The sequence below is a fragment of the Macrosteles quadrilineatus genome, unplaced genomic scaffold (genome assembly GCF_028750875.1).
Source record: "Macrosteles quadrilineatus isolate MER2022 unplaced genomic scaffold, UCM_ALF_1.0 Scaffold_1__1_contigs__length_201487025, whole genome shotgun sequence".
Lineage (NCBI taxonomy): Eukaryota > Metazoa > Arthropoda > Insecta > Hemiptera > Cicadellidae > Macrosteles > Macrosteles quadrilineatus.
In genome coordinates this window covers 81,170,548-81,195,061 of record NW_026542594.1, presented here as the reverse complement: position 1 = coordinate 81,195,061, position 24,514 = coordinate 81,170,548, and the positions used below count along the sequence as shown (strand labels likewise).

At 35.4% G+C, this 24,514-nt stretch overlaps 1 protein-coding gene across 2 annotated transcripts in view; it reads right to left on the bottom strand.

Moving 5' to 3' along the window:
• The window catches only part of LOC128983672 (MMS19 nucleotide excision repair protein homolog), a 147,664-nt gene that overhangs the window by 107,330 nt on the left and 15,820 nt on the right, over positions 1–24,514 (bottom strand). For both annotated transcript variants that reach the window (XM_054403059.1, XM_054403060.1), the window contains 3 exons: positions 19,772–19,916; positions 17,175–17,364; positions 1,810–1,971 (listed from right to left, as the gene is read on the bottom strand). In XM_054403059.1, coding sequence (XP_054259034.1) covers positions 1,810–1,971; positions 17,175–17,222 — 210 coding nt within the window. In that variant the 5' untranslated portion in view covers positions 17,223–17,364; positions 19,772–19,916. The remainder of the gene's footprint in view (positions 1–1,809; positions 1,972–17,174; positions 17,365–19,771; positions 19,917–24,514) is intronic.

Here is a 24,514-nt window from a genome sequence, read left to right as displayed (position 1 = left end):
TCAGCGAATTGAGATCGAACCTGTGAACATGTGCTTATTCTACATGAATTAACAAAACAAGACAGGAAAATTTGCAAAGTGCGACTCACTGAATTTTCAATATATATACCAAATAAATGACACAGATTACTTACAGTTTTGGACGTCCACAAATATGACACAAATAAGGGGATAAGGATGAGGAAATGTACCTAGTCGGTATTCTAATACAAACGCGATCAATTGAAACTCGTGTGACAATCGTGAAATTTTCAAATACGGACTGCGTTGGCCGGTTAACGAACTTTTGCACTTTTGACAACAACACTGATTCTAATTTCCGATCGCGAGGCAATTATATCCCTTAGGGATATAGGCTGAACGACTTTAAGGAAATTTGAGATTGCCCGACCAAACGCCGCTAGATGAATTTAATTTGCACGAACGAAAAAAGTTTTACCGAACTAGATACGTTGAGAGTTGGAGAGGAACAGATCACACAGATACGCTGGTTGCTGGCGGCTCGCTGCATTCCCCTACCACTTTGTGTTTGGAATTCTGGGTAATTGATCAGCTGACTTTTTGTTTTCGTCTGCTACACGTTAATTCGTTGTTTATACGACGAAATCGGTACACATGATGTCGACTTAGACCTGCCCCCTGGCAGGACTAAAGTTGGGGACTAAACTCACTGATTTTTATGACAAAAACATATCTCTTAGTCCCAAAATTGGTCTCCTAAACCCACCGAGACTATCTCTTAGGCTGGCACCTAAGTCTACTTGACTCCCAAACCAACAATATTTAGGCGCGAGATTATCCCTGCACAAGTTAGGCGCGCGCCTTACTGATCCCGAGCTCACAAACCCGTTTTCAAAGCGGCAGCCTAAAATACCGGAAATATCCGGATTTAGTCGCGGACTAGCGCTAATACCGAGCTCCCAAACCGCCCCTAAGTGTGAGTAACCAATAGTATTGAATAAGTTTTAACAGAACATTGTTTGCTGCCCATCATATAAGTCTCTCAATGTTGATATTTATGAGATTAAGGGTGCGCTTTACCTCAGCTCGGAAATCTCAGCTCGGGCTTCAGTAGCTATGTTTCACCATTGGACAGCGCTGCGAGAAGCGCTTGCAGACGTTTCCAAGATTACTGTTTTAGAATTAACAAATAATGATAGCTACGCACTCTAGACGGCTTATAGTAGTACAAAGACCAATCTATAGTTCTGCTATTTTCAAATGTTCAAAAAACGTTTTTTTTATAAGTTAAGGCTAGTTGAAAAGACCCTTTTTTCTTGTACTACAACTCAAGTTTATAAGGTGTGTATTTAAAATAATTGAAATATAGAAACAAAGAACTATAGAAAATTCCATCCTCTTTAATATGAGACCTTAACTTTGATTCTACCTTCAATGTAGCAGGTGAAAACAGAAATCTTGCAAACCCTTGCATTCGGTTGCGCGTCAGGGGTAAAGCGCGCCCTTAACACCTTCATTTAAATTACAGATTTTATCAGCATAAAAATAAAATGTTGCCTTTTTGTATTTTATTTTAATAAGTAATATGTACAGAGAAAATATTTGCTTTAGATAAATTGGGTATACCTGCTGAAAACTCCTCTTAACACACCTACTCATGTTCGAATCATGATAGTACATGTAAAAATACTTTGCAATATGTGTGTATTTGATAATAGCACTACCATCAAACAAAACTATAACGACAATTGAGGTGGACAAAATAGCCATAAGATTATTTCCCTATGCAACACAGGCTCACTTCTTTTTCCTAAAGTAGTAGATGAAAATAAACAAATATATTCTTACCAATAAATTATAAGAGTCAACTTTGGCAGACTTCAGGGAAGATTCAAGCTTCTCTTGTATGAGAGATAGACAGAGAGGTGCAAAGTCAGGGTGAGCCAGCAGACAAGGGTATAGGGCAGATACCAGGTCTTCTCTGGTCACAGACCCTGGATCTGAGGTTTGCTACAAACAAAACAAACAATACTTCATACATGTTAGCTAGATGCCAAAATGCTTACTATAGGCCTACTAATTATACATTTTAACAATTTAATCTGGTTTCTATCAGATTATTTACTAGTGTCCATACGTCCATAGCGGTTTTCAAACCTTTTGGTCCAGCAACACACCTTCACCTTGGATTTTTTTGGGACCCACATATTGAATAAGATCACTAAAATTTACTATCAGTCTACTATTTTTAGTAGAATAGGAACGGCTGCCAGCTCAGACTATCTATACTGTTCCGGCATTGCAAACACTGCCGAGTACACCTTTTCTTCTGTGGCAAATGACATGTCCGCCGAGCCTCTTTGATTTCTTAGCTTGACGTTGACATTTCTCCTGGCAACATTGTTGGAGCTTTTCTCCAGGAAGAAGGCATTTGGAACTGTGTCAAGTAGTTTGCAAAGGGCATCCTTTGGGCTAACGTGTAGTTAAGATTGATCTCGATCGGCCTCAACTGTAGGAAGAAACTAAGGAACAGTAGTACGAACGAAATAACTAAGGAAAATCCTAGTGGTGTAATTAAAAAGGCCTAGCCAGAAATAGGGTTGTGAAATTTCCTTCACAGGTGACAAGTTCCTTTTCCAAATGAATGTTATTTTAACTAAACAGCTGTTTCAAAACAAACTACCTGTCATTGTTTTTAGCGAATTTCCCATAGGGAATAAGCTATTACCGTAGGTCTCATGGTAAGACTTGGATACGGGACCAATTTACTTTTTCGTTTTAAGGTCCCCAGAGGCCAAAAACACCATCCGTTTGAATGCATATATATATATATATATATATGTATATATATATATATATATATGTATAGGCTATATATATATAATGTGTGCCTGTTAGGCCTGCTCAATAACTCGAGCAAAAATTATCAGAGTTTTAATAAATTTGGTATAAACGTGTAAACCTACATTTATTCAAACAAGTTCACGAACCAGCATGATTGGACTATGGGAACAGGGGTTTATGGGGGGTTTTATGGGGTAAAAATGGGGTTTTCCCATTTTTCACCCTGAAAACATAAAACTTTACAATTTCTTTCCAGAATATTTTGTAGAGCTCAAAAAAACAAACAATTAAGTATGTATAAAAGCGTTGTTGTATGCCTAACGGTTAATAAAAAAATTCCAAAAAAGTGTAAATTTAAAATTACCATGTTATTCTTATGGAGAATAAATAAACTGTTGTAGCTTGCTTGTCTATGGACGGACATATTTTGATGAAATTTGGAAAATCTCTTTACTTTATACTAAGCTATCAATATTTTAATAGAAACACGTGACCCTATTATCTCCCTGTAGCAGCAAACCTACGTACTCATTAAAATTAATGATATTTAAATAGGAAATAAATCTGACAATTTTAAGGGATGGAAATTGTACCGATTTTGTTGTAAAAAGGCAACAAATCAATACAGGGTAACGCGAAGAACAGTCAGCTGGTTTAAACAATAGATCAGTATAGACCAGAATGCACCACGCACTAAAGTAGGAGGGGGAATAAGGTCTAGCCGGATGGTCACTTGCTTCCAGCACTACCAGTTCCTATCCAAATCTCATCGTAGCTAGTTCGGTAAAATTGTTTTTCGTTCGTGGAAATTAAATTCATTTCGCGGCGTTTGGTCGGGCAATCTTATTTTTCCTTAAAATCGTACAGCCTATATCCCTAAGGGATATAATTGCCCCGCGATTGGAAATTAGTATCAGTGTCATTGTCAGAAAGTGAAAAAGTTTGTTACCGGCCAACGCAGTTCCGCCATTTGAAAATTACACGTTCGTTTCACGAGTTCAATTGATCGCGTCTTGTAGAATACCGGCTAGTTACATTTCCCAATCCCTTCCCCTTTATTTGTGTCATATTTGTGGACGTCCAAACTGTAAGTAATTTGTGTTATTTATTTGTTAATTTAAGATTTCAGTGAGTCGCACCTTTGAAAATTTTTCCTGTCTTGTTTTGTCATTTCATGTAGAGTAAGCACATGTTCACAGGTTCAAATTCAATCACTGATTTTCACATCCATTCATATTGTAGCAATCCGCTTTATTAATTAGATTGTAACAACCCTATAGTATTAAGAATAAATAGGTAAAAATGTTTTATAGGGCAATTCAGAGTTATTTAATAAGATTTTTATAGTGTTGGAATTTTACACAGAGTCATTGTTAATTTTCATTGTTGAGCAAATGGTACAATTCTTTTAAAGAGTGTCACAGTCAGTATCTTTTGGGGGTAACAAATTATTATCAGAGAAGGGAGCAGGTAGCTGGTTCGATTGATACGGAAGTGTTGTTGGAAGTTGTGCCAGTTTGAACATAGATGAACCACCAAAGTGCCAAATTAGCTATAAAATAATAAAGCAACATTCTGATAAACATTACTACGATTGAATACAATATTGTTCAATCAGTTGGACTGCGAGACGACCTTCGTTTTTAATCGTTGGCCAACGAAAGGATTTGCTTGGTACAGGTCATCTCAACCATTAGATTAAATACCACTCTTCCATTGATACTTTCGAGATCGGTGTGAAACCGCACCATACCTCCCCTTTGATAAATCCATTCAATAGTTTCAATAAATTTCCAACTGATTGTGTATCTCAAGGTCATTTTTACTTGAAAGAACACAACAACGACTGTAAACTGAAATAAGTGTATTATTAAATTCTGTGCAATAAACTCCAATTGTTACTCACTTTTAGTTCTCAATAACCTTGGTATTCTAGTATATGCAATAGTATTTAATTGATAAACAAAAGGTAATTCAGTAAATCATAAGCCACTACAAAAGATTCACCTTTTAAGGGCAACACTAGTCACTAGTGTAGTAGTGAGCAAGTAAATTCAGTGTAGAATTAAGACTGGTAAATTGATCTCATTAAAGGTATTACTTTATTGGAAGAACTACAAACAGTGCCAGGGGCGTCCCCTAAGGACCTTTGGGGAATATTTATATTTTGCAGGGTCCACTCATATTTTTCAATAACATCAAGCTTCCACTGCCAAAAAGCTCTGTCTGATATTTTTATTTTCTAGAGTTCTTCCAACCTAGGGGCAACCAACATTTGTAAAGAATTCATTAAAGAGCATTGCAAGGAGTAAATATATTTAAATATAATATTTAAATATATGAAAGTCTGAGTTTTTTTCTTTACAAATAAATGATATCATCGCGTGGTTCCTTGGTACTGTTTGTGTCTGTGCGATTCACTGAAATTGTTTAGATTATAAGAAATTCTATTGTTATTGCCATCGTCATTGTGTATTGTGCTGTAATTAATTGTCAATTGGTTTTTGTCATCGTGGAATATTCATTTTGTTAAAGTCAGATATTACCGTAAATCGAATTATTTTCCTAGCGAAAAAATGCACCAACAATTTGGGCCTGGGTATAATACAACTGCGAATGACCGACGTGACCGTATGTCAAGGAGAAATTTAGGGGAATTAATCGATTTAAATGCAACGATCAACCATAACAATGAAATAGTTCCACCAAATGACAATGGAGCTAATCTAGGTAGACAAAATTCCGATTGTCGTTTACCGATCGTGAACGATGACGAACCGTCGCCAAGTAGACAAAATTCCGATTGTCGTTTACCGATCGTAAACGATGACCAACCATCGCCAATTAGACAAAATTCTAATAGTTGTTTAATGGACCTAAACAACCACGAATTGACTGAAATACTATCAAGTACGTCGAATATAAATCAAAACAACAGTCATGCCAATAGCTCATCGTATGTGGATATTCAACCTTCGAACGAGTGTGTGAGAGAGAGAGAGATAGCGAATGCACAACAACGCGCGTCATTTCCTGTAGCGACTGGTTCTCTGTCTACTGTTGCCCCGGCCAGTGCCACTGTACAGTCGCAACACACCCTCACTGACCATACCCAACACCCACACCCACACACTCGACCTCTCACATACACTCACCATGACACACACGTACACGCTCACGCATACAATGTCAGTCAATCACTTTCCAAAACTGATCAAATCGTGGTAATTGAATTAATTAATAAATTGAACATAGTCGACGGCACAGATGAACTTGAATTAATTTCATTTCTCAAAAACATCAAACCAATATTTGATATTTCTCCGAATTGTCATACAGAGATCATTAAACTTATTATCCCTAAGGTCAAAGGTCAAATGTTCCAATTGTTCTTAGAAGCAGTATCAAGTAACGCACGCTGGAATGTCTTACACGACGAGATATTACACAGATTTATTCCGTCAATTAGGCGACGAGAGATTGCATCGTTTGAGTTAGATCGACCACAACAACCGAATGAAACTTTTTCAGAATACGTCGATCACATCATATCTATCGCATTCGCTTTAAAATCGTCAATGTCAGAAGGCGAGGTGATTGAGATTGCTTTGACAAAATGTAATCCAACTGTTCGAAGTCATTTTTCGTTCGGTCAAATGCCGCAAAGCTTATTCGAGCTAAAATCATTCGCAAATAGAATCACTAGTTCAATGCGTGCCGAAGAGAGATATTTTGGTAATGCAAATCGACGCCCTTTGATTAATTCGTCGCCTAGGGTTGTAAACCAAACTCGTCATAATCCAACTACGTCGTCAAACGATCTACGTAATAGACCCAGGGAAAGGATCGTAAAATGTTATCGTTGTCAAGGTGAAGGTCATATCGCTAGGAACTGTAGGGTTTCTTTAAACTAGATTCCGACGTTGTCAAGGGCACACAACGTCGAACTGTAAAGTTATCGCCCAACAAAAGCATGCAAGCAACAGATGTATCCGCGAAACTGCCGCTGATTAAGGTATTGTTTGGAAACAATATAGATTGCCTATCGCTGATAGACACTGGCAGTAGTAGGTCATTGATTAGTAAAACACTTTTTAATAAGTTGAAAAGTGCGAATTTGATCAAACAGTCAAGTAAAATTAATCAATCAGTAGAAGTCGCGAACCGTCAGAAGATAACTGTACGGACGGAAGTCAAAGTTCATTTTAAGATAGATAATCTGTCATGGGACTACAATTTCTGGGTAGTTAATCAACTTCCGTTACAGTTAATCTTGGGGTACGATTTTATGAAGTTTGCGCGAATGTCCGTGAATTTAGGTGATTCAACAGCGGAGTTTAAGTTTAGGGAGAGTATTAAATCATATTGTTTGATAGGAGAAGGAGAGATCCCAACTTGTGATAAACCCGATCTGGGTGACTCACCGCTCACGGAAGTCGAACGAAATAGCTTCGAAAACCTGCTTCGACAGTTTAGCGACGTTGTCACAGACAGAATCGGCTTAGCAAAGACTGAGCCTTACAAAATTCGTTTTAGTAAGGATATTGTGCCATTCCGACAAAGACCTTACCACGTCCAGCCAGATAAGATGGTAATAATGAGAGATACTGTACAAAAATTGTTAGACGAAGGGGTAATAGAAAAAAGTGTGTCAGAGTTTAGTTCCAGCGCTTTCCTAAGACCAAAAAAGGAACCCGGGAAATTTAGATTGGTAGTCAATTATAAAGAATTAAATAAGTTTATTGAAATGGACAGTTTCCCACAACCAGAAGTAGATAAAGTTTTTCCTTATTTTAAAGATGCTCGTTATTTCACTACACTTGATTTGAACAATAGCTATTACCAATGCCTATTACACCCTGATAGTAGGAAATACGCCGCTTTCAATGTAGGATATGCCTTATATCAGCCTCGTACTTGTCCCCAAGGAATAAAAATCGGCAGCCAGGTGTTAGGACGCATAGTCGACGAAATGCTAGGAGACTTAAAATTTAAATGTGTAATAAACTTTGTCGACGACCTCTGCATTTATAGCGCAAACCCACAGGACCATTACAATGACTTGAAAATGGTTTTGGAACGTCTAAGAGCCGCCGGACTTACGATCAAACCTAGCAAGGTCACCTTGGCAAAGAGGGGCATGCGTTTCCTGTCACACATAGTAAAGGATGGTAAACTGTATGTGGACGATACTAAAGCTGAGGTTATTAGTAACTTTCCTCGACCACGCAATTTAAAGGGTGTACAACGATTTATCGGCATGGCTGCTTTTTATGCCAAGTTCATACCTAATTTCTCCGAAATCAGTAGACCATTGAACTACTTGAAAAAGAAAGGCGTAAGATTCAGGTGGGGTCCCGATCAACAATCTAGTTTCGACAAAATAAAGCAAACATTGTCCTCGCCCGTCGTACTTCATTTGCCAGACTGGTCGAAAAAATTTATTGTGTCGTGTGACGCAAGTGAAAACGCCGTAGGAATTGTCTTGGAACAGGAAATTAACGGCAATAATGTTCCAATTGCTTTTGCCAGCAAAACGTTCTCAGGTGCTCAATTGAAATACAGCATGTATTTGAAGGAATTTGCCGCTGTATTGTACGGCCTAGAAAAATTCAAAGATTACCTTACTGATAACCCATTCATCCTCAAAACAGATTGTATGGCGGTAACATATGTTATGGGTTCGGACAAGACTACTGGTATGTTAGCGCGTTGGAAGCTACGATTTTCACAATTTCCATGCGAAAAAATCGAGCATTGTAGGGGCACACAAAACATAGTAAGCGACGCTCTAAGCCGGATGTTTGAAGTCAATGAACCACAACAGACTAAAACCCCAGCGCCACAAAGCGACGTTGGCCCCGACCGAGTCAAAGTCAACAAACAAAAGCAGACTAAAACTCCCACATCACAAAATGATGTTGTCCCCGAACAAGTTTTCTTTCTACAACACTTCCCTGAAACTTTTGAGTCACTGAGTTCGAAACAACGCGAAGATCCACAGCTCCTCAATATTATAAATAACATCGAAGATGGAATCGACGTACCAAATTATTTCATAAAAAAGGGTATACTACGTTATCAAAAAAACCCCAGAAATCCGTCTAAAATCGTCGTTCCGACTCAAATGAGGAAAATGCTAATGAAATATTTTCACGACATTTCAATATCCGCTCACTTGGGAATAAAAAAGACTATCGGGCGAATCACACGCGAATTCACTTGGGAGAAAATCTTCGACGAGGTTAAGCAATTTGTCAGGTCATGTAGCCTTTGTCAGCTGTCTAAACCAGCTCAAGCGCTAAATATTGGCCTGATGAATTCTAAACCTCCCGAAAGATGCTTTGAGAGGCTGCACATCGATACCTTTGGACCGTTAATACGAACGGCAAATGGAAATATGTATGCATTAGTGTGTGTTGATACATTTTCGAAGTTCAGTTGGATTATTCCATTAAAAAAGGCGAATTCCAAAACAATCATTGCTGCGCTAAAAGAAAAAATTTTCACCCAACATGGTTTCCCAGAAATAATTGTATCTGACAACGCATCCATTTTTAAGTCTGAGATGTTTAAAAGTTTTCTATTCAGCTTAGGAATAAAACACATCAATACTTCTGTAGCTAGGCCAAACTCAAATCAGTCAGAAAGAGTAAATCGAAACCTGAAAATAGCGTTAAAAATATTCCATTCGCAAACACAAAAACGCTGGGATGAAAATATCGCATATTTAAACATGGGTTTAAATTCAGCCGTCCATGAAACAACCAAAGCGACGCCTGCGCGAATTTTCTTAGGACGAGAAATTAATCATCCATTGCAATTACAGTGGGACATCGATCAGGAAAACGATACCGACGTTACAGAGGATTGTATCGCAAAAATCATGGATAATATTAAATCAGCCCATCGCAAAAGTAGCGCCAGATATAATAAAAATAGGAATCCATCGCCGTTCAAAGAAAACGATTTGGTATTATATAAAAGGTACATACCAAGTAATAAAGCCAACGAAGTATCGCACAAATTGACTCAAACATGGAAAGGTCCATACGTCGTAACCAATGTGTTAAGTCCAGTAAATGTCAGAATTGAATTAGTCGAGGATCCCAGTATAAATCGAGTAGTTCATGTATGCCAATTGAAAAAATATTACCAGCGGTAGGCGAATTGTATCGTATTGTTTTGTATGTGTTTAAATGTTTAAATGTGGTAACGTAACAAAATTTGTAATTAGAAATAAGCTGTAAGTGAACAGTGAGATGAATCGACGAGTGTTGTGTCTGGTGATGTGATCGAGGAGGCCGTGCTATGCTTGAACTGACCACCACAACAATGCTATCTGCTCGCTATCGCAACCATTGTTGAGCGCTGGCCCACCCCACCCAGCCCTCACTATCGACCCGCTGACCTACTAGAGGCAATACACCTGTGCCACTACGCTGCCGACCAACAACAATGTACGAGCCCAGCTGTTCACCGCTTCTGACAACACACTCTGCGGGTGGTCACCTTGGTGATACACCAAAATGTTATTCTGTGCGCGGGATGCCTTTGTGTGTTCAATGAGGGAAATGATCAGTTGGTGTCTTGTTACAAAATAGATCATTGTTGTAGTTTAGTATTCTTGTTACCATAATTTGAATTATTGTTGCCATATTGTCGTCATTTCTGTAAATTGTTGATTGTAAATTGTAATTGTGTTCATGTGTATCGTCGTGGTCCACCGGCTAGACCAAAAATGCTCCGAGGTAGTACGATAGGTTGGACTGTCCTAGGCCGATCACGGATCATTTTTTTCTGCTAGGGGGCATTTTGTACCGATTTTGTTGTAAAAAGGCAACAAATCAATACAGGGTAACGCGAAGAACAGTCAGCTGGTTTAAACAATAGATCAGTATAGACCAGAATGCACCACGCACTAAAGTAGGAGGGGGAATAAGGTCTAGCCGGATGGTCACTTGCTTCCAGCACTACCAGTTCCTATCCAAATCTCATCGTAGCTAGTTCGGTAAAATTGTTTTTCGTTCGTGGAAATTAAATTCATTTCGCGGCGTTTGGTCGGGCAATCTTATTTTTCCTTAAAATCGTACAGCCTATATCCCTAAGGGATATAATTGCCCCGCGATTGGAAATTAGTATCAGTGTCATTGTCAGAAAGTGAAAAAGTTCGTTACCGGCCAACGCAGTTCCGCCATTTGAAAATTACACGTTCGTTTCACGAGTTCAATTGATCGCGTCTTGTAGAATACCGGCTAGTTACATTTCCCAATCCCTTCCCCTTTATTTGTGTCATATTTGTGGACGTCCAAACTGTAAGTAATTTGTGTTATTTATTTGTTAATTTAAGATTTCAGTGAGTCGCACCTTTGAAAATTTTTCCTGTCTTGTTTTGTCATTTCATGTAGAGTAAGCACATGTTCACAGGTTCAAATTCAATCACTGATTTTCACATCCATTCATATTGTAGCAATCCGCTTTATTAATTAGATTGTAACAACCCTATAGTATTAAGAATAAATAGGTAAAAATGTTTTATAGGGCAATTCAGAGTTATTTAATAAGATTTTTATAGTGTTGGAATTTTACACAGAGTCATTGTTAATTTTCATTGTTGAGCAAATGGTACAATTCTTTTAAAGAGTGTCACAGTCAGTATCTTTTGGGGGTAACAAATTATTATCAGAGAAGGGAGCAGGTAGCTGGTTCGATTGATACGGAAGTGTTGTTGGAAGTTGTGCCAGTTTGAACATAGATGAACCACCAAAGTGCCAAATTAGCTATAAAATAATAAAGCAACATTCTGATAAACATTACTACGATTGAATACAATATTGTTCAATCAGTTGGACTGCGAGACGACCTTCGTTTTTAATCGTTGGCCAACGAAAGGATTTGCTTGGTACAGGTCATCTCAACCATTAGATTAAATACCACTCTTCCATTGATACTTTCGAGATCGGTGTGAAACCGCACCATACCTCCCCTTTGATAAATCCATTCAATAGTTTCAATAAATTTCCAACTGATTGTGTATCTCAAGGTCATTTTTACTTGAAAGAACACAACAACGACTGTAAACTGAAATAAGTGTATTATTAAATTCTGTGCAATAAACTCCAATTGTTACTCACTTTTAGTTCTCAATAACCTTGGTATTCTAGTATATGCAATAGTATTTAATTGATAAACAAAAGGTAATTCAGTAAATCATAAGCCACTACAAAAGATTCACCTTTTAAGGGCAACACTAGTCACTAGTGTAGTAGTGAGCAAGTAAATTCAGTGTAGAATTAAGACTGGTAAATTGATCTCATTAAAGGTATTACTTTATTGGAAGAACTACAAACAGTGCCAGGGGCGTCCCCTAAGGACCTTTGGGGAATATTTATATTTTGCAGGGTCCACTCATATTTTTCAATAACATCAAGCTTCCACTGCCAAAAAGCTCTGTCTGATATTTTTATTTTCTAGAGTTCTTCCAACCTAGGGGCAACCAACATTTGTAAAGAATTCATTAAAGAGCATTGCAAGGAGTAAATATATTTAAATATAATATTTAAATATATGAAAGTCTGAGTTTTTTTCTTTACAAAATTCGCTTAGTTTGCAGGTTTGCTGCGGCGGGCGGGGTGTCTAGTTAATATCCATTTTAAAATTCAAGACTAATTCCAAACTTTTCAAGACTAATTCCAAATTTTTCAAGACTAGTTTTGTCAACAAATAGTTATGTGTTGAATGTTAATACCAAAATGTATCCATTCTCAATTCTTGTAACCAATACCAATTTTTTATAGTTAAACCAAATTTTTGAAATAATTTGTAAAGAACTTATTACGTTACTCACTTAGATCTTTTTTCCACCTCAAATATTGCTTTCCTCTTCCCATCTTAAAACAGGTTTACTACTTTAATCAATTCTAAGCTTGAATATGGAATTTCTTTGTATGGAGGTGACAATGTGTCAAATTTAAAATCTTTAATAACTTTACAGAAGAAATTTGTCAGATTAATATGTAATGTAAATTTTTATTCTCATTCTCTACCTTTATTTGTAAGTCATAATATCCTTCCCTTCAGATATTTTACAGCTTGTAAATTAAGTATCGAAACAAATCTGTATTTTTAAAACCGAAATAGATAGAAATATTCTGTTTGTGGCAATAACTGTTAACAAAGGTTCCGCAATTTTTAACATCAAAAAATTTTTTTTACCCCCCTAACAGGGTAGGGGGTAAGGGGTGACTTATTTTTTTTCAAATAGCAACCCCTATTGATTGACCCCTCATTTTAAAGGGTTTGTCAAAAGAAACACAATGACGCAAATCCGGGTTGAACATCTCACCCTAGCCAAAATGGCGGATATTCCAAAATGGGTGCTTTTTTACAAAAATTCAATTTTGGAATACCCATTTTTTAGGCTAGGGGTGAGATATCTACCTCGGGTTTGCGTCATTGTTTTTACAAACACTTCAAAATGAGGGGTCACTCAATAGGGGTTGCCATTTGAAAAAAATAAGTCACCCCCTACCCCTACCCTGTTAGGGGGGTTGAAAAATATTTTTGATGTAAAAATTGTGGAACCTTTGTTAACAATTATTGTCACAAACAGAATATTCCTATCTATTTCGGTTTTTAAAATACAGATTTCTTTCCATTATTTGTGAAATTGGTGCTTTTTTACATACAAATCAAATTTTGGAATACCTGCCATTTTGGCTAGTGGTGAGATATTCACCTCGGATTTGCGTCATTGTGTTTCTTTTGACAAACCCTTTAAAATGAGGGGTCACTCAATAGGGGTTGCTATTTGAAAAAAATAAGTCACCCCTTACCCCCTACCCTGTTAGGGGGGTAAAAAAATTTGTTTGATGTTAAAAATTGCGGAACCTTTGTTAACAGTTATTGCCACAAACAGAATATTCCTATCTATTTCGGTTTTAAAAATACAGATTTGTTTCGATACTTAATTTACACGCTGTAAAATATCTGAAGGGAAGGATATTATGACTTACAAATAAAGGTAGAGAATGAGAATAAAAATTTACATTACATATTAATCTGACAAATTTCTTCTGTAAAGTTATTAAAGATTTTAAATTTGACACATTGTCACCTCCATACAAAGAAATTCCATATTCAAGCTTAGAATTGATTAAAGTAGTAAACCTGTTTTAAGATGTCATTCAATAGGTGTTGCTATTTAACAAAAATGATTCACCCCCTACCCCCTACCATGTTAGGGGAGTAAAAAAATATTTTTTATATAAAAAATTGCTGCACTTTTGTTAACAATTATTGCCACAAACAGAATATTTCTATCTATTTCGGTTTTAAAAATACAGTTTGTTTCAATACTTAATTTACACACTGTATGTTTTTAAAGTATTGACTATATTTTTCAAATTAAAAATGGTAATGCAGGACCAACAGGTGATAACATTCACAATTATTCAACCAGACAAACTGCACATAACATTCTAAGTCCACCCAAACCAAACTGTACCCTGTTTAAGAAGTGTTTTATTTATTTATCAATTAAAATTTTTTATGTCATTCCTGTTTCTGTAAGGCAGAGTAGGTCAATTGGCGTCTAAGAAATCTTTGAAAAATGGCTTTTAACCAAGTCATATGATGAAATAGAACAGTTGTATTCTTAATATAGTAAGTCATGTCTAGCTCTAAGTATTTATTATCTTTGTAAGTATCTGTATTTCAGAGTCTGTGTTTTCATTGTTTCCTTCAACTTCTTTAAATGTTCTCATTATTATTCTTTACTTATACTTTTCAATGAAATGACGACCATAGTTACATACATTTCATTTTAATTCCTAGATATTGGTGAATTTTGTTTTTCTTTGTTGTCTTTTCCGCAAAAATGATTGGACTAAAGGTCAATTTCATTTATAATCCATTTTGATACCATTTTCAGAGAGAATTTTTTGTTGTTGTTAAGTATTAGTTGAGACTCCCGCCCACACACAGAGTTTTAATCTTCTTTTTGGGTGTGTATAATTTCTTCGCAGTTAAAAGCAAACTGTTTTTTGTTAATTAATTAACAATAAGTTTTGATTACATTGTAAGTTATAAATAATTTGTTTCTTAGATCGTTGTAACTTTATTGTTTTATTGTCCTACTAATATTATAAATCTGAAAGTTTGTGAGTTTGTGTGTGTGATTGTTGCTCAATCACGCATAAACTACTGGACGGATTGGGCTGAAATTTGGCATGATGATAGCTCACATTCCCGATTAACATTAAAGCATATTCTTATCTCAAAAATCCTTTCGAGCTCCGCCCCAGTGGCTCTGTAGTTCCCCATGTTAACCTTATGATTTTTCATATTTAAAAGGAATTAATGGGATCATCTTCAAATGGTCCAAAGTCGTTTGGTCCAACGTTTATATTGCCGTTCGTTTGGTCCAAAATCGTTTGGTCCAACAGTTAAAAACTCGTTCGTTTGGTCCAAAATCGTTTTATCCAATTTCATTTGGTCCAAAATCGTTTGGTCCAACGTTTATATTGCCGTTCGTTTGGTCCAAAATCGTTTGGTCCAACAGTTAAAAACTCGTTCGTTTGGTCCAAAATCGTTTGGTCCAACAGTTAAAAACACGTTCGTTTGGTCCAAAATCGTTTGGTCCAAAAGTACAGGCCAAACTAGAAGTAAAATGTTGCATTGTAGAGTAAACTTATGAAATATACTGTACGTTTATATTGCCGTTCATTTGGTCCAAAATCGTCTGGTCCAACAGTTGTAAAACAGTTCGTTTGGTCCAAAATCGTTTGGTCCAACACATTAATACGAGTTCGTTTGGTCCAAAGTATAAACTATTGCGTCCCTCACATTGAAGGCGTTCAAATATCCGCCGTCGTATACAGTAATAATATTAATATTATTAATACAATTTTTGCTTTAAACATGTTGACTTTCTATGTTTTAACGTTAAAGACGCCATGTTTTGTTGTATTCAAACCACTAAAGCGTACATAAGCAAACTTAAAGCTCAATAGTGTATCATACGGTTGAAAATCTTATAAATTAACAGTACAGAGTGTATAGAAATTCAGTGGACCAACGTATTTTAAATGTTTATCATACACCTTAATTTTTATTGTTGTATCTATTTACAATGATACAATGATACTCATTTTTTGTTGTTGTTAAGTAGGCCTATTAGTTGAGACTCCCGCCGACACACAGAGTTTTAATCTTCTTTTGGGTATGTATAATTTCTTCGCAGTTAAAGCAAACTGTTTTTTGTTAATTAATTAACAATAAGTTTTGATTACATTGTAAGTTATAAATAATTTGTTTCTTAGATCGTTGTAAAGGTATTTAAACCATTCATTAACTTATTAACAAAAAAGAGGTTGACTGGATGTAAATATACCTTCTTCTACTAGTTCCTGGTGTCTCTTACCCTTCCTCCTCCTCGTCGCCATTTAACTATTACAATGTTAAAAATCAAAAATTTAAAAATTGTAAAAATTTCTAAAAAATATGAGTTTTTAATTTTTTGTTCAAACTTTAGAGCACATGCGCGACCGGAAGATAACAACCAATATTTTTTATATTTTTACACTGTTGGTATTACAGTTTAGCAACTTTTCCAAGGTATTACAACTTGAAAAAAATTATTGATTTTTTTTACCCACCCTAGTCTTTGTGTCCCCTGTTCCCAGCTCTCCTGGCAGAGCCGGTAGGTGCGGGTGTGCTCTTTGCTTCTTACCTGGTTTTCTGATACATCACTAATTACCTTATGTACTAATATGCATGGATAAATAAATAATAAATGTAAATATCGACGTGCCCTCAATTCGCCTGAAGCCAAAGCCTGGATCAGTAGCGGTCATCAAACCGTACTCACATTGTAACTTAGGTTGTCGGTATCGATACTTGCTTTAAACACTTATGGCAACGAGAATTGCCTTTAGTACCAATAAATCGCTAATTACAAAAAGGTAAAATGTTTGCATGAATACGTTTTCTGAACATTTTCTTCATCTCCAGGGGGGGATGCTAAAAAGTGAGAATATAACATACAGTGGAACCTTGATAACAAGACTCTCGTAGAGATCATAAAATAAGATTTGTGATCAAGGTTGACTTCTTATCGAGGGTCTTGTTATCGAGGTTCTTCTGTATTACAGTTTGGGGGGGGGGGGTTGCAGCTTAAACATCTAAAAATGTTTTTGGGCTATGCTTAGCTATGAACATACAAGAAATTTTAATTCAACATTTTGTAGGCCATTAAAATAGTTTTGTAAGCCAGAAGAGATATTTTCTTTAAGTAAATATAGCAAGCAAGCATACAGTATATCCCTGCTATAATCAACTTTAAAATTTGTATTATAAAGGAAACTTACTGAATGAAAATCAATGGGGGAAGTAGCAGGAGACAACCTCAAAAGCATCTTCAATTAACGATCCCAGTGGAACAGAAGTGTACAATTTGGGAAGGAAGGAGAAGAGTAGAAGAAGATTTCTGGGATCCCTTTCTCCATCAACGGATGAAATTATGTTGGAAAAGAAGCTCAGAACTCGTGGTGTTGTAATCTAAAGACAAAATACAAATTAAAGATACTGATTGCATTGGTATCAAATCTATTACAAAATACTCCCGCTGCAGCAAAGCTGCCGACCAAGCGAATTTCCATTTGTCTGAATTTATTTTCAACTAAATCTATTTAAATAACACTAAGTTTAATGAGTACCTAGGTTTGCTGCTAAAGGAAATTAATAAAATGTGGTTTTTAGTAAGATATTATTAGCTTAGTATAAAATAAATAAATTTGCCAAGTTTTATCAAAATATATCCAGAAACAAGCAAACTACAACATTTTACAGTATTCTCCATAACAATAACATGGAAATTTCAAATTTGCAATTTTTTGAATTTTCTCCGTAACCAATAACTGTACAAAAACACTTTTAGTATACTAAATTATTTGTTTTTTAAAGCTCTTTAAAATGGTCTAGAGATAAATTGGGAAATTTTGTGTTTTGATGGCAAAAAATGAGAAAACCCAATTTTTACCCCATAAAACCCCGTTCCCATAGTCCGATCATGCTGGTTCGCGAACTCGTTCAAGTTTATCCCGCCTTACTCCTTTAAACCAAATTTCATCAAAATCGGACAAAAATTACTCAAGTTATCGCGTTCACAGACACATATATAACTCTATGAACTTTTGGAAACAATATGATTTGGACAGATCCTTTTTGAAAATTATTATTCATGAAACATTAAGAGGTTCATTGACCATAATGAGAAATCATCTATATGGCAAACATCAAAATTAATCAGTCTTATAGCTGTATAATCCTTAGATATTTTATGTGTACTATTTTTCTGTGTCATTGGCAACCTTATTGTTTAAGGCAGAGGTATTTATTTTATAAATAAATTCTTTTCTCTCTTTTATACAGGGTGTCCCGTAACTCTCTGGACACTTGTATATAGCGTTATTCCTTAGGTCAAGACAAACACATTTCACCATAGGAACATGGGTCTGTGGTGTCTAGTTTACCGACTGTCGGCATTTATGTGTTTTTTACAAAAACATTAATAACTCCTAAACGGTTTGAGATACAGCTTTGATATTTTGCAAAAATGTTAATCTTATTAAGACCTATTATCGTTAGAAATTATACTAACAAATCATTAACCGTTTCAAAATGGCGGCCATTTAAAATATTTTATGCCAAATTTCACAAAAACCGTTAACTTTACAAGAAAATTGCAATAGACAAAAAAGTTTGTAAATTTTATCTAGTTTTCAATGATACCTTATTTGTTAAGATTGGATAAATAATAACAGAGAAACGTGTTGTTTTCGTAATGTATGACCACTTTTCTCCATTTAAACAATGCTAATACTCCTTTTACATTGTTTGGCATTGTTATCCTTTAAGTGGTCATGCAGCCTTAACAGGAAATTTCATTTTATGATATTTAAATTTGTAGTAGTCCTAAATGGGGGGATTTTGGGGGTAACTTAAAGATTTTTAACCTAAACCCCTTCAAGTGACACCTTATTTTGAAGTTTTATAAAAACTTAAAAGAATGGTGAAAACCAGAGTTCGCTATCTCTTCTCTATCCAAAATAGTGGCCAACATTACCATTACATTGATTTTTTCTTATCTCTTTATTGTGTAGACTTTAATTAAGTTGATGGGCTACCATTTTGGAAAGAGAATGGATAGCGAATTCTTTATGTTTTTGTTAACACTTCAAAATGAGGTGTCACTTGAAGGTGGTTTACATTACAAAATTTTAAGTTACCTCCAAAATCCCTCATTTCGGGGTACACTAAAAGTTTTCAAAATCATAAAATTAAACTTCGAGCTACGTTTGCACGATCACCAAAAGGGTATCTCTGTATAGACTTAGAAAAATGTACTTAGAAAGGTGTGTACTTAGAAAAATATTAGATGGGGGGAGGGGTCTTGACTTTTTACTCACCTGTAAGACATAGGTATAGACATAGACAAAATTTATTTACACAAAACATTCTTTATAAAGTACATTTCATACATAAGAACAGGTTTTTTGTCATAGTGATGTATTTTATAGTAAAATTAATGGTTAAAATAGACTAATTAAAATAAACTCAAGTAGGATATCAGAGTATCCAGTGAATAGTAAGCTTTATCAATTATTTTATCTTTTAATTGATCTTTGAATTGAGTAGCATTTAATTTTTTTTAAGGACACAGATAGTCTTGTACATGGACAAAACCGGATCCAGCCCAATATTCGACTTTTCATGGATCCGATCGGGCGTAAGTTCTAGCACAGATCCGGATGAAACCGGTAGTTCGATATCCGGATCCGACTATGACTAAAAATTATTAAAATGTTGAAATATTTGGTTTGTTTAACATATGGGGGAGGTATTAAGAACGTGTAGGACGATCTCATTTTTAAAAATACTACTAATATTTATATATATTTATTACCTTCAAGACGGTTGAAAACAATGTATTGAAGAATTAAATAAAATATTGTTCGGTCATTTAAAGATTGGGTTTGCCAAACAATATTGTTGAATAATGTGCTTGTGACGTCATGGAGTGAGTTTCTTGACAGATGTGGGTTCTTCACCTTTAACAAAGCAAAAACATAGGTATCTTCTTTATGTGATTTCTTTATTACAGCTGTTTTTCTTCAAAACTAAACTAAATCAGAGGTATTTCTGATGACTCTCCTTAAAAATCTAAAAGTTAGACACAAAATAAAGTTTCTTAAAGGGTTGTCCCATTTGATCCGAGTCTCATTTGCCCCAGGACCAAATAAATGGAATAGAAACCCACAATTTTTAACTTACTACATCAACTACAGGAAAACTTTCAAAAAAGTGGTTGCATTAGCTAAATTAAAGGCAAATGATGATTTTATTAATAGGTCCAAAAATAAAAGTAAGCATCTTGGTCAGTCGTAAAACAATAAATCGGATTAAATATAAAAAACTCGGACACACCCAATATGGTAGTGCATTGGCAATAGCAAATAAATTTAACAATTTGTTTTATTAATGTTTCTCAAATTGCCAGCCAAATGACAGATAAAGATAAATCCATTCAACTACTAAGCAATGGTCAAAATTTAATTAGATTGCAAAATTCTGCTTTACAATTTAAATTTTAGGAAAATTTCAGTTTAGGATCTAAGAAAAGTTTTCACCACTCTTAGCAGTACTAAATCTTCAGATTGGGACGAAATTCCCCTCTTTGTTATTAGTAGAGTTTTTAAACTTATTGAACAACCTCTCTGCACACTAGTTAATCAGTCCCTTGAGGAAGGAATTTTCCCTGATAAACTCAAATATGCAGAGATAAACACTCTTTTTAAAAAGGGTGATGTTAACAATCCTTCTGACTACCGACCAGTTGATCTTTTGCTCTGTTTTCCATAGTTTTTGAAAAAATTGTGAAAACTCAACTTATAGATTATATAGAGCAAAACAATTTACTAAATCCATCTCAGTTTGGTTTCCGCTCAAAATCCAGTACTGAAAATGCTATTACCAGGATGATTAACTGCATTGCGGAGGCCTTGGACGGGTTGCAGCGCACAATAGGTGTGCTGTGTGACCTGTCCAAGGCTTTTGACTGTGTTGATCATGATATATTGCTAGAAAAATTAAGTAGACAAGGAATAAAAAATGTGGAATTAAAATGGTTCATTTCATATTTAAAAAGCCGTAAACAAAAATTTATATTACAGAAATGCCAAACTAAATATAAGTCAGAATGGGGTTATACACCCTACGGAGTTCCTCAAGGTTCCATTCTTGGACCTTGTTTATTTTTAATCTATGTAAATGGTTTATACAGGGTGACAAAAAAGTCTGGAAACGGTTTAATATCTTTTTAACTAAATCCGTTAGAAAATTCAAACCTTTCACATCAACTTACATGTATAAAAACTACTTGGGAAAAACTACTTTTTCCAAGAATTATCATTTTTTTACCTCTACCAAGGGACGACCCATGAGGAGTAGGTACATAATCTTTAATGTAAGCATAGGTTGATATGCACATCATTTTAAAGGCCTGGTCAAGTGGAGTTCATTGCCGGAAACTGCGTAAAAAAGGTTCATCCGTTACAAAATGGCGGCTGTCCAAAGTTCTTGTTGAATATACCTGCACAGGCCTTACTATTGGTAAATACTCGTATTAAACATTAGCTTGAGAGCTGAAACTGTATTTTAAAGTCAACTAGCTCATATTATTCAATAATATTATTCAATCTTCAAAACAAATTTAAACGGGTTTCAGATTTCCCGGCTAATGTTGAATATGAGTATTTACCAATTCTAAAGCCTCTGCAGGTATTCCGCAAGAACTTTGGACTGCCGCCGTTTTGTAACGGATGAACCTTTTTTGACGCGGTTTCCGGCAATGAACTCCACTTAACCAGATTTTTAAAATGACGTGCATATCAACCTATGCTTACAATAATAGTCCAGTGCAATTAGCTCCAAAATGGCAAAATTTGGGAAATTCAAAAAAAAAAAGTTGAAACCTGTTGGAAATCATTTATTAAGGTCTCCTGAACCCGCAGAAGAAAGTCCCAGAAAATCCCATGGGGACTTTTCCGCCATTTTGAAAAATAAGTCGGCCATGTTGGATTTATGCAAGCGTTTACGGAAATGGGTGTTACTAGTAAACTAATTGACTTAAAAACCTCCTGTTTGCATAAAAATGTCTTGTAAACTCCAGGCTAGATATTAAATATAAAAATGCCCCCGCCGCAGCAAACCTGCAGACTAAGCAAATTTCCAATTGCCTGAATTTATTTTAAATTAAATCTATTTAAATAACATTAGGTTTAACAAGTAGGTACCTAAGTTTTCTGTTACAGGTAGCCTAATAAAATGTGTTTTTAGTAAAATATTAGTAGATTAATATAAAATAGATAAATTTTCCATGTTTAATCAATATATTTCCATAAACAAGCAAACTACTACATTTTACAATATTCTCCATAAGAATAACATAGAAAATTTTAAATATGCAGTTTTTTTAATTTTTTCCATAACCATTAACCATACAAAAACATTTTGGGATACTGAATTGTTTGTTTTTCGTACGCTATTTAAAAGTCATAGAGAGAAATTAGGAAATTTTGTGTTTTGACGGTCAAAAATTTTAAAAACAAATTTCTATCCCATAAAACCCCCTTGTAAACTTATTTATTTTGACTTATTGTAACTAATAATTAGCATTTTTCACCAAGTATCCTTTTGGTTTGCTGTTATAAGGAAAACGTTTAATACAAATTTTAGTGAATAAAATCTTCTTTCAAATACACTAAAAGGGTTTACCTAAATATTTTAACCATCCTACTCAAGAACCAATAGAAGCGTTCGATACATTTTCGCTCACACGCTTGACGGCCCGGCCGTTTTCGTCACATTTCCCTTAAAGCTCCAAAGTTTTGTTTGAACGTTGTGGATATAGTAGTCTGGATCATTCACTAGTTAATATTACCACTAGATTATCAAGATTATTAGGATTATTAGGAGATTATTAGGTCGTCAAGTTTATCTTCAGTAACTGGTAGTGTATTACCGCACCCAAATCCTGCACAGTGTCCGCACATATGAGAATAAGATAACGAGCTTCTTCGGCACAAACAATACTTCTCGCAATTGCCTTTGCAGTTGCAGAATATAAGATGAAGTAGATTTTGATGAGCAGGTTGTTGAAAAGTTGTTACAGGTATTAGACCCTGACTAGCACTTAGCTTCCAGCCCCAGTCCGTAGCTGGGAGATTGACACCTTTCCACTGCTGAATTTGATGATAAGCCCTCAGGGTGTATTGGAGGGCTGCTGCTTTGGTTGGGGGAATAGAGGCGAGGTTGAAATTTGCACTAAGTCTCTGCTTTGCTATCGTTCTTATGTACATGCGGCGCCTTGCAATGTTAAGGTCAGTTACTTCTCTACTAACACCATATATTTTGGCTATACTGACGGATTCCCGAAGTCCTGCATCGTTTTGGAGCTTCTTCTACGTGGTTTTTTTCCTTTGCTGAATATGGCATAGGTTGTATCGCAACCTGCGTGAATGCGTGTAGTAGGAAAAGCAAATATTGTAACTCACCTAAACCTTCTTGCAGTTTCCTAATATTAAAAATGCGGTGAGGTGTGTTTCCTTTGGCAGGAATGAGCATGAATACGTTGCATCGAGTGAGAGTAATCAACAATACAAGAAGGTCTCTTTCTTGTCCCACTAGTACCAAAGTCTTGGTTGGGGAAATATGCAGAGCTGTTGAAACAATGAGAGTGTCTGCGTTAGATGTAGCTTGTGAAACCTGGCATCCCACGTTTGTGAGGTGTACAGTTAATAGTGCAATAAATCTTGATTTGTTGGTGGGGTCAGTAGGGAACTCTTTTTGAAATGCTGGTATTACTTCATCCTCATTTTTCTCATTTTTGACCCTCAAAACTCAAAATTTCCCAATTTCTCTCTAGACCTTTTTAAAGAGATTAAAAAACAAATTATTTAGTATATCAACGTGTTTTTGTACGGTTAATGGTTATGAAGAAAACTTAAAAAACTGCAAATTTAAAATTTCCTATGTTATTCTTATGGAGAATATTGTAAAATGTTGTAGTTTGCTTGTTTATGGAAATATATTGATTAAAAATGGAAAATTTATCTATTTTATATTAATCTACTAATATTTTACTAAAACACATTTTATTAGGCTACCTGTAACAGCAAACTTAGGTACTCGTTAAACTGAATGTTATTTAAACAGATTTAATTTAAAATAAATTCAGGCAAATGGAAATTCGCTTAGTCTGCAGGTTTTCTGTGGCGGGGGTATTTTTATATTTAATATCTAGCCTGGAGTTTACAAGACATTTTTATGCAAACAGGAGGTTTTTAAGTCAATTAGTTTACTAGTAACACCCATTTCCGTAAACGCTTGCATAAATCCAACATGGCCGACTTATTTTTCAAAATGGCGGAAAAGCCCCCATGGGATTTTCTGGGACTTTCTTCTGTGGGTTCAGGAGACCTTAATAAATGATTTCCAACAGGTTTCAACTTTGTTTTTTGAATTTTTTTACTCAAATGCTATTTGCACTGGACTATAAAGGTTATGTACCTACCGGTACTCCTCATGGGCCGGTGAAGGTCAAAAAATGGCAATGCTTGCAAAAAGTAGTTTTCATACATATAAGATG